At 37.3% G+C, this 12,070-nt stretch overlaps 1 protein-coding gene across 1 annotated transcript in view; it reads right to left on the minus strand.

Annotated features, from left to right (window-relative positions):
- Positions 1–12,070, minus strand: part of sgsm1b (small G protein signaling modulator 1b) — a 35,846-nt gene that overhangs the window by 17,174 nt on the left and 6,602 nt on the right. The window contains 11 exon segments of the mRNA XM_016245085.1: positions 57–227; positions 2,057–2,185; positions 2,928–3,073; positions 3,150–3,214; positions 7,082–7,208; positions 8,238–8,364; positions 8,437–8,757; positions 8,848–9,134; positions 9,878–9,945; positions 10,954–11,106; positions 11,912–12,070. The exon segment at positions 11,912–12,070 is cut by the window's right edge and continues 2 nt beyond it. Coding sequence (XP_016100571.1) covers positions 57–227; positions 2,057–2,185; positions 2,928–3,073; positions 3,150–3,214; positions 7,082–7,208; positions 8,238–8,364; positions 8,437–8,757; positions 8,848–9,134; positions 9,878–9,945; positions 10,954–11,106; positions 11,912–12,070 — 1,753 coding nt within the window.

Genomic DNA, 12,070 nt, shown 5'->3' on the forward strand with positions numbered 1-12,070 from the left:
AACCTGCATGCAAACCTCAGCGCACGAGTACAGGCGACTCGAGCGCCAGCGCTTACGTCTGTGCTGATGGTGGAGTCCTGGCGCGAGCCACGGTCCACGCTGGCGCCCGATGCGCATTTGGCCAGAGCGGCGGCGTGCTGCTCCTTCTCCCGCTGACGCACGATGGCTTCACATCCCAGCCACTCGCTCATGGTCTGCTCATAACAGGCTCGAACCTGCTCGTCCATCTGCAGAGAACGGCAGGGTTACGCTTACCAGTCGGTAGGTCTGGGCGATTTTTCAGATTTTATCGATTAATTAGAATTTAATGTTTTGCTACGATTTTATTGTTTAGAAAAAGAGAATCGCGATTTTGAATAGAAATTAGTACTGTCAAATGATTAATCGCGATTAATCGCATCCAAAATAAAAGTTTTTGTTTACATAATATATGTGTGTGTGCGGTGTATATGTCTGTAGTAAATAAAAACTAAATAAAATTGTTAATATGGCTAGTAAGATTGCAGGGAAACAACAGCACAGTCTGATAAAACTATGTGAATTTCAAGCTGTGAGGAAAAGCCATGCAATTCTTCGGGATGCATCACATCCTCTTTGTGGTGAATATGAGTTATTACCATCTGGTCGAAGTTACAGGGTACCATTATTACGGACTCCCCGTGCACAAAGATATTTTATATCATCCAGTATAGCTCTGTTAAATACATTTTTGTGATATCACAGTTGTCATTTTACATCTATGGCAGTGATTCTGTTGTTGTGAGAGGGATGTTGTTTGATGCTGGTTGTATTTATATGTGATGTGTTGGAACCTGTTGATGTTTGGATTTGTTAATTATTGTTGTTGATCACTGAAGAGTTGCCACAGATACAAAAAGAAAGGACGATAAACTAACTAACTGTATTTATTATGTATATATAAATACACACACATGCATGTATATATTTCAGAGAATTTTTATTTTTATATATTAAATGTATTTATTTATAATATAAATTATATGAATATAAATATAGACATGTAAATATGTTCAAAACATATGTGTGTGTATTTATATATACATAATAAATATACACAGAACACACACATATATTATGCAAACAAATACTTTTATTTTGGATGGGATTATTAATCGCGATTAATCGTTGGACAGCACTAATAGAAATATTACCAAACGTTAGAATTAGAAACTTTGACAATATGTCAATGATAACATAAGGGTGTGCGATATGACGATTTTTGATCGTGGACGATTAAAATGTCTCAACGATTTGCTTTTGAAGAAATATCATAGTATCGTGCTACAGCGCACATTATATCAGCTGCAGTTCTGGCACCTCCTCCGTATCAGTATAATGTACAATGCCACATACATTCACTTCAGTGTTAACTCGGCGATAGAGTTGCTCTCACGGAACATTATATTTATTATTCGCAATCACAAAAGTACATTATTTGCATGTGTTTTAAAGCCTTGCCGGTTAAAAGTTTCATTCATGGAATATAAATATAGACATGTAAATATGTTCAAAACATATGTGTGTGTATTTATATATACATAATAAATATACACAGAACACACACATATATTATGCAAACAAATACTTTTATTTTGGATGGGATTATTAATCGCGATTAATCGTTGGACAGCACTAATAGAAATATTACCAAACGTTAGAATTAGAAACTTTGACAATATGTCAATGATAACATAAGGGTGTGCGATATGACGATTTTTGATCGTGGACGATTAAAATGTCTCAACGATTTGCTTTTGAAGAAATATCATAGTATCGTGCTACAGCGCACATTATATCAGCTGCAGTTCTGGCACCTCCTCCGTATCAGTATAATGTACAATGCCACATACATTCACTTCAGTGTTAACTCGGCGATAGAGTTGCTCTCACGGAACATTATATTTATTATTCGCAATCACAAAAGTACATTATTTGCATGTGTTTTAAAGCCTTGCCGGTTAAAAGTTTCATTCATGTGCTGTTCTGACGTGCACCCGAAGCGCACTAAAAAGATCAAACGGTGACTTCTGCTCACCTCTTTGCGCTCTGTGAGGCTCATGCTGAAGTGATAGTGGCCCAGAAGGAAGGGCCAGACCTCCTTACGCAGAGTCGGCTCCACTCCGCCATAATACACCAGCCGGAGCAGCTCCTTCTCCTCGTACGCCTGCACAGCGGTCTTATATTACAGCCAGTGCCATATTACAGGCTTTATTCAGAATCAGAATATGCTTTATGATAACATATGTGACCCTGGAGCACAAAAGCAGTCATAAGTAGCACAGGTATATTTGCAGCAATAGCCAACAATACACTGTATGGGTCAAAATGATCGATTTTTCTTTTATGCCAAAAATCATTAGGATATTAAGTAAAGATCATGTTCCATGAAAATATTTTGTAAATTTCCTACCATAAATATATCAAAACTTAATTTTTGATTAGTAATATGCATTGCTAAGAACTTCATTTGGACAACTTTAAAGGCAATTTTCTCAATATTTTGGGTTTTTTTTGCACCAGATTTTCAAATAGTTGTATCTCAGCCAAATATCCTAACAGTCCTATCCTAACAAACCATCAATGGAAAGATTATTTATTCAGCTTTCAGATGATGTATAAATCTCAATTTAAAAAAATGTACACTTATGACTGGTTTTGTGGTCCAGGGTCACATTTATGGGGTTTTTTTGCACCAAATTTTCAAATAGTTGTATCTCAGCCAAATATCCTAACAGTCCTATCCTAACAAACCATCAATGGAAAGGTTATTTATTCAGCTTTCAGATGATGTATAAATCTCAATTTAAAAAAATGTACACTTATGACTGGTTTTGTGGTCCAGGGTCACATTTATGAAACATCAAGAGGCTATAGATCAAGTGCACTAGATAGTGAAGGTCACGTACAGTGCTGTCCTGTAGAAAGGTCTTCCACACTTCTGCGGACAGACCGCTTCTGGCATCATAGGGGATGTCGGGCTCAATGATAGCGGGGTTCACCAGAGCAGACAGGTGCGTGCGGACGGTGGACAGGTGACGGCAGTACGCCAGCCCTTAAAAACACACACATCACGTCATGAGAACGAGCACGAGTGCATCAGCAGACCATGAGCCTGATGTGATACATACAGCCATAGAAAGCGCGGGAGATGATCTGGTGCTTCATGGTCTCGCAGAGCAGCTTCAGCGGAGCCCTGTTTCACACACAGACAGACACGGTAAAGGAGTCATGGCATGAGAAATCAAATTTGCCTTGATCTTTTGGCTTATAAGAGGTCTTTGTACCATTAAAACATCCTGCAAGTTTCATACCTTAAGACGTTCTCCTCATTATAAACAAAGCATTTATTTAATCAAGCTCCAAATACGGCTCGTTTTGGATCCAGTGGGGCAAGGTGACGTCAGCTAGCACCAGTCGTTTGCATAAACACTGCCTCCAGACCAAGACATCACCATAGGCCCACTATGGGCGCTAATCATGCTGAATGCGAGCATCGCGTCGCATCAAAAGCAAATAGAAATCACAATCACTGCCCGCTATCTTGTCTACACTGGATACAAACAGAGATTGTCTTACTATAGGGAGATGAGAGGGTCTGTATTACCAAAGTCTCTTTAAGACAAGTCATGTCACTCGGCGGCCATCTTTGAAATGCCGCTCGGGCATGCAAGTGCAGCTCCTATCTCTTTGAATGGGGAAACATCAAATTCTCCAAAACTATTTACTAAGTTTACCTTTAAATTTGAAATCACCAAAGAAATCTGACAACAACTGTGTCATAAATGTTGTTTCTTTTGCTCAAATAGCGTTATAAAAAGCTTATTTTTCAGGCTAGATCAGCCAGTGCGCATGCGCAGTCCTAAGCGCGCATCTCAGAACGCTGACTGTTTCTATAGCAACCGGGACTTCTAATGGCAGCTGCAGTGACGTGCTGACTTTACTGATTCGCGATTGGCTCTTTCATTCAAAAGGTGGAGCTTTCTGCAATTGAGCGGCCATATTAAGCGTTGGATTTTTCCCCATTCAAAACTATAGGAGTGACGTGTCTTGGGTATTCTATAGTCTTTGGTATTGCTTACTATTGGAGAAAGCGTAATGGCTAACTTGGATCACATGTGCCTTAATAACCAATCACATTACAGCCTTGAGGTCAATCAAAGTTGTACAACACTCAGTCGCCGTTTATGCATGTCATGGACGTCCACTTAGACTTATGCTCTCCTATACTCACATAATAACCTCTCCCTTCTAAGTATGACCTGAACCATTTGATTACCATGCCAGAAAGCCCGACCAAGTTTTCCAGTCTCTCTAGTAGTATGTTATGATCGACAGTATCAAACGCAGCACTGAGATCTAGTAGTACCAGCACTGATATTTTGCCAGAATCAGTGTTTATTGTAAAACAGAATCGTGTTTAGTGTAAAATATGTTGAAGATTAGGAGATAGGTTGTCGATTCGTTAAATGATAAGCCGTTTCCCCTAAAAAGCTGTTTATTCAGCGTAGTGAAGCCTCTCCTCCATTGACATCCATTAAAAAAAAAAACGGCCTCCTTTCCGTTAGCATTAGCCGTTACGCTTTTAGGCTCGGCTTCTAGTGGTACAGTATACAGATGCACATTCGCTTTCTGACACACGCTCGAGTCTGTCGTCAATAAAATAAATGGAGTGAAGGAACGTTCGCTTTGACGCGTTTGGTTTAAACAGCTCGTCTGCATCTTTGTACAGATATCAGAAGGTTCCCAGCATAAGGAACAAGTGAGTACAAGTGAGTTTATTTTTAATGGCATCCTGGATCGTGTCAGAGGATTGTTTGGAGCATTTTGTTTTGTAAAGGAGGCACAGTGTCAGAGAGAGTTCACAAAGAAACATTTGTTGAAAGATGAAGCGGTACTAGATCTGACTGCAGCTGCATCACAAACCATAAGTAAATGATTTCATAATGCTTTGTCTGGGAATGACCGTTTTATTTTGACGATGTTGTCAAAACATGCAATAGCGAGGGGCCATTGATACCATACATATATCTATGGTTGATACTCTTTCCTATGGAAGCCCGTTTCCACCACTGAATAAAAAAAAATTTAAAAAGGTTATTGCGACTTTTCATCTCACAATTTTGACTTTTTCACAGAATTACGTGATATAAACGCACAATTCTGACTTTTTTTCTCAGAATTGCGTGATATAAACTCACAATTGTGAGAAAAAACGTCAGAATTGCGAGTTTTTAATCTTGCAATTGTGACTTTATATCTCGCAATTCTGACTTTATAACTCGCAATTGTGAGTTTATATTAGGGATGCTCCGATCGATCGGCCGATAATCACATTTTATGACTCGATCGGTACTCACTACACTTGGCCGATCTCACGAACCGATCGCAATTTGATGACGTCAACGCGTGACGACGTGCATGATGCGTGGGGACATAAATGATTTGGCGCCACAGTCATGTCATTGCCGGTGTGGAAATGCTATGACGTTTCGAGAAACAATGAAAAATTCGCTATTTGTCGTGTATGTATTGCATGATGATATGATGAATGGATGGTTCATTTTTAACAGCAGATTCAGTGACGTTAGAGACTAGAGCTGATCTACGCCTCACTGCACACATCTGCCGCGCGTTACGGCTCCGCGGCCGCTCTAGTCAGTGCTTGTGTTTATGAGCCAGCCGTGGCACGTTTCTGACGCAGCTCTCCGCGCTGCTTGGCTAAAAATAGTCTTTTGTGAGTTGTCACAGCGTGGAGGACGGAACAAAACCTCGTTGGAGCCGTAAGGGATAACGGTAACATTATAGCTACGCTGATCGTGGGCTGCTTTTAAATGAACATTTACTTATAAAACAAAATATCTTCTTTGGCCATATTAGCCTACTCAATAACATCAACACAGGCTTTACTCCTTTCAGACTTTATCTGGAATGTCACCGTTTCTGTCACTGCAACTTCCCGTACAGGCGAACACACACACACGAAATCGTCTGCCTCATGAAAAAAAATTTATAAAAAAAAAAATTTAGTTAATATTTGCATTTATTATTTATTTTATCCACCCGCGACCCACCCGCAAATAATCAGAACGCATTTTTTATTACCCGACCTGTGGATATAAGAAAAGCAAAATATGTTTGCAGCGTAAATCAGACGGACTTACTGAAAAAGCAAATTAATTCTCTGCCAGCAGGAGGTGCTTTAAAGCGGGAGAAACAGAGGTTTCCCCAGTAACGGCTGTACACAAAGCAGCGCTGAGCTCACAAACGCTGCTTTATCAGGCACATAACATGCAAGATGAAATGAAAATGACATCGACAATTTTCTAAAGATAGTCTTCCTTCAGAAATACAGTGATATAAAAACACCCTCGCCTCGTTTTGAGTTTTAAACGTGCAGTACGTGCTCATGTTTATTCAACGATGCCTTTTGGAAAATCCGTCAGTTTTGATATTGTGGCGAGCGCCACAAATAAATAAATGGCACAACCACCTGCGCCCAACTTCAGTCTATTCATCACCTTAACTTTAACTGTGTTTGTAGCCGGCGCCATAGCCAGACTGATAAACAAACACAGACCGGAAGGTAACTTCGGGACAGGCGCGTGCGCCCGATGAAACCGTCTATTTAAAGCTTGAAGCATCAGAATCGGCATCGGTATCGGCCGATCACCACATCGGTACTCAGTATCGGCTGCAAAAATCCTGATCGGAGCATCCCTAGTTTATATCACGCAAAAAGTCCGAATTGTGGGATAAAAAGTCGCAATTACCTTTTTTTTTTTATTATTCAGTGGCGGAAACGGGCTTCCATAGTTTCCTCTGCAGTGATGTTAGCCAATCATAACAGTGGCCGAATACTGACAAGCCTTAAAGGACCCGCCCCTTAAAAACAGCCCGTTTCTGAGAGGTTCAGAATGAGGGTTGAAAATAATTATTTCTTGTGCAAAAAACTTTATTAACATCATAAGTAAACCTCAAGGAACCTATTAAAATAACAACAAAATCCATGCCATGACCCCTTTAATTCACATCACACACATAAGACGAGCCGCAGACTAGCCTGTCATGGTTGCATCCGTTGGGAAGGCCGCCCTCCGACGAGCCGTTCTGCAAACAGGAGGAACAAGACGACTTCCTAGGCGTGGGCTGCCACATGTTCACCGTCTGATCCATCAGCTCCGGTGCCACTTTAACATGCAGAAAGCCAATTAGCATCATATTCACGACCAGTGAACACAGAGAGCAGTCAGATGGAAACCCATATGAAAAATAAAATGTGTATGTTCTACCTGAAATGAAGATGTGTATAGAATTCAAACTATACTGATTTGTATAAACAAACAAGAAAAAGGGTGATTTTTTTCTTTCATACACTGAAATGAACTGCTTTCACAGTATGAAAGAAAAACTAATATGGGGCAAATGAAAAAATATACATATCTACTATTGCCAATGATATCCATCTAAAAATATTTATCAAATTTGTAAAATTTACTACATTAGGGAAAAAAAATATATATATATAGGTCTATAATATTTATTTATATTATTGTAGATATGTATATTTACAATAATATTTACTGTAAACGGTCTTGGGAACTTTAAAAACATGCTATGAATTTGGCCAGTAGATGGCGCTGAAGACGTAGTTATTATAGTTAACTAAAACCATTTTTAAAAATCAGTCTTTGAAAATAAAATATAAAAATGTGACCTTTTTTAAAATTGTATCTACTTTGCAAAGGCAACATTTCTCATTTTAATTTAGTTTGACCTGATGTGCTAAAATAACACAAATAAAATTAATAAACGCATTTAATAACAAATGAATACATTCAAGACATTTAAAAAACTAAAGTTTTAAAATAACAACACACACCAAAATTACTAACAATTCTAATCAATTTAAAATGAAAAGATAAGATATAAAAAATAAAAAGTTAAAATATTAATAAACCCATAAAATAACAATTTAGTTGCTTCTATCCAGCACAAAACAAAACAAAAATATATTTTATAACAATTGTATTTAATTTTAGTTCGTTTTGAAGCAGTTCGGGACTGTGTTAGTTACATTTTTGTTTTCATTCTTACGTTTTGAATTTTAAATAATTTATGAGGTCATTTAAAAAAAAAAAATTTTAGTTTTAGTTTATCTATAATAATCTTGTTTGAGAACATCTTAATACTAGCAGATCAAATTCACGTTAACATACCGAACTCCTGAATGCCAGGAAATATGATCCGAAACACATAATCAGTGGCCTCGTCTTCCTCTTTGTCCGAGAACGACTCGCTGGATTCATGTGGACTTCTTTTACGCAGCTTTGGAAACACTTTTCCCTGAGGAAGAACACAGAATGATCTCGTTTCTATTCAAACTGCTGAAGAATGACTGTAAAGCGCTGGGCAAACCTTTCCTCTTTGGGACCAGAGCGGAGGATCTAACTGTCCGCGAGGAAGGAGGCCCGTCTCCAGACACGTGAGGAACTGCAGCAGGTGACCGCCTTTAGGAAAGCGAAGCGGAGGCCTCTGGATCCCGTCCTGACTGACCAAAACCACAGTACCTCCACTGCCCACTGCACACAGACACCGCAGACAAACCTTCAGACATCAAGCCAATGTGAGGACTTGCTTTAACCCTTTAAAGCTACTGCATCATATTTGATACGCAAAGTCCTTTAAATGATGAAAACTTTGCTGTTTCGCACTCAATCTACGGCATGTCTTCTGTCTCTGGTTGATAGTTTAGAGTTGCAGTAAAAGCTCTTTTAGTGTAATTGTAGAACTGTGTGTTGTGTTTTGCAAAAAGTGTTATATGTGAGCCTGCAGCACAAAAGCAGTGTTGAGTCGCTGGGGGATATTTGTGTGTGCTTCTGCTGTTTGAGTCTCAGTTTTCAGAAATTGCGTGACAAGGAAAGATTTTGTGTGGAAGCAGCTGAGAAAAGCTGTAACTGCAGGGCATCTTACGAGAGCCGGGCGTTTGGTGGGGGAATCCTGGCGGCAGTGTCCGCTGTGTATGCGGTGTCTCTGCACCAGTTCATCAGCCGACGGATCCGTCCAGAAATGATTGGCCGTCTTGGCTTTTGTGTACTCCAAAGCACAGGGACCGACTGAAAGACACACAGCGGATGGAAATAAACAAAAATATACAGTACAATTAAAATGATCATTAATTTACTTTTTCAAATAAATATATAATTATATATATATATATATATATATATACATATAGCAATATATATTTAATGCAGTATTATATTTGTAACAATATAAACTACTATTCAAAAGTTTGGGGTCAGTACTTTTGTTTTTTTATGAAAGAAATTAATACTTTTATTCATCAAGGATGCATTAAACTGATCAAAATTGACAGTAAAGGCATTTATAATGTTACAAAATATTTATATTTCAAATAAATGCTGTTCTTTTGAACTTTCTATTCATTTGTGAATTGTGAAAAAATAAAATGTGTCACGGTTTCCACAAAACATTGGGCAGCACAACTGTTTTTAATGGTTGATAATTGATAATAATCAGAAATGTCTCAAATCAGCATATTATACTGATTTCTGAAGATCATGTGACACTGAAGACTGGAGTAATGATGCTGAAAATACAGCTGCGCATCACAGAAATACATTACAGTTTAACATATATTCACATAGAAAACAGCTGTTTTACATTGCAATAATATTTCGCAAATGTACTGTATTTTTATAAAATAATGCAGCCTTGGTGAGCAGAAGAGACTTCTTTTAAAAATCCCAAACTCTTGAATGGCAGCGTAAATATAATCTTCAGTTGTTTTTTTCCCCAAACAAATTACAAGACACAAATGCTTGAAAACTGATACCAAGCAAAGATGCGAGGATTGGGCCGTCAACTGGATCTCTCAGAAGAGCTTCTCTTTCATAAAACTTGCTGAAATATGAATAAAAACAGCTCAGTTTAATTTCATTCATTCAAATGAATCTATGTTCATAGTAACATACTACTGCCTAGTTTGCATGTTTTCCATTTCCAGTGTAATAAACTAAGTGTAACTGGAGGCCTGATTTCAAACACCTCCCTTACGTCTCATTATTTGATTTGACTGCCCATGAAATATATACACAAAACTGGACTAAGTATGCAAAATAATAGTTTTTATTTATAACCTGCAGCACAAAAGCAGTGTTGAGTCGCTGGGGGATATTTGTAGCAATAGCCAACAATACATTGTATGGGTCACAATTATACATTTCTCTTTTATGCCAAAAATCATTAGGATATTAAGTAAAGATCATGTTCCATGAAGATCTTTTGTAAATCTACCGTAAATATATCAAAACTTAATGTTTGATTAGTAATATGCATTGCTAAGAACTTCATTTGGACAACTTTAAAGATGATTTTCTCAATATTTAGATTTTTTTGCTCCCTCAGATTCCAGATTTTCAAATAGTTGTATCTCAGCCAAATATTGTCCAATCCTAACAAACCATACAGCAATGGAAAGCTTATTTATTCAGCTTTCAGATGTCAATTTTGAAAAATTGACCCTTATGACTGGTTTTGTGCTCCAGGGCCACATTTGTGAACTGAATGCCACTGAATTTAAAGATGGGGTAAGCGATTTTTCAAAAACGCTTTAGAAAATTGATTCGGGCTGAATAGCAAAACAAACTTGTAGCCAATCAGCAGTAAGGGGTCGTTGCCTGGGTTGCGTATGTATGTGTGGGGCGGAGCTATCAAAATAGGGGCGAGACCCTTTCGGGATAAGGGCATGTTGTTTTGGTGATTTCAAATGTCAACATTGGCTACCAGAAATCGCTTACCCCACCTTTAACATGTAACATAAACATGAACACAGTGTACTAGTCTTCCATTCCAGACCACAGTCTGTAACCTGTCAGAAATTATATCTTTTATTATATATGAATTCCTCGCCTGCTGTTCTCCACCAAATACAGGACGATTTTGTCCAGCAGCTTCTCTGTGAGGGCCGCGCGGATCCACAGGTGTTTGACGGCCAGCGGCGACAGGTTTGGAGGCCGGGGCTGTTTCCGGACGCTCTCTTGACTCGTCTGACCCTGGTTTTGTCTTGTGTTGTGAAAGTTAAAATCATAGTGATTTAATGAAAATCAAATTAACTGACCCTATTTACTTTGGATCCTTAATACTCAAATATACGATTCATCAGCACACAATCATCATTCATTTTAAACCAGCAGAAATATTTAGATTACTAATTTAATAATAATAATAATAATTAGTATTATTGCTAACAATAATAAGAATAATTAAATGTAAATAGACATGATTAACAATTCATATAATAATAATAAATGAATAAAATTATATGTAATTATATTTTAAATATAATTAAAAATAAGTAAATAAATACAATAATGATAATGTTTTTATTATTCATTATTGTTAAAATTATTATTACTATTTTTGTCATTATGTTTCATTTATATAGCACCTTTTTAAAGAAAAGGAACAGAAAAGAAAAAAAGATAATGCCAGAAATGTGACAATTTTACCTAAACATAGCAATAATAATAATAATAATAATAGTTACTATTATTAGTAGTATTATTCATTGTAAAATATTAATAACTAATTGATTAAAATTAATATAACACCCTTATAATGCTAATAATAATAATAATAATTATATTTTTCATTTATATAACACCTTTCTAAGAAAAAGGAACAGACAAAGAATACAGGGTAATGCCAGAAATGTAAGAATTTAACCTAATAATAATAATAATTGATTAAAAATAATATAATAACATCCTTTATAATAATAATAAAAATGTTATTATTTTTTATTAATTATAATTTATTTTTAAAAGGGAAAGGAACATACAAAGAAAACACTTGTATTGTTTCTCACTTGTTCTCGATGATTTGCTCCAGTTCCTGAACTTTTCTGCAGAGTTCCTCGGCTGGTGGAAACATCTTCCCCATCTTCATGAAGAGAGCCGCCAGCTTGTTGCTGCGCAGGAATCCAGCGGCCCGTCGCTTCAGGCCGTGAAGAACACACGCTTCCACC

Source organism: Sinocyclocheilus grahami, unplaced genomic scaffold, assembly GCF_001515645.1.
Source record: "Sinocyclocheilus grahami isolate Dianchi unplaced genomic scaffold, SAMN03320097.WGS_v1.1 scaffold745.1, whole genome shotgun sequence".
In the NCBI taxonomy this organism is placed as follows: Eukaryota; Metazoa; Chordata; class Actinopteri; order Cypriniformes; family Cyprinidae; genus Sinocyclocheilus; species Sinocyclocheilus grahami.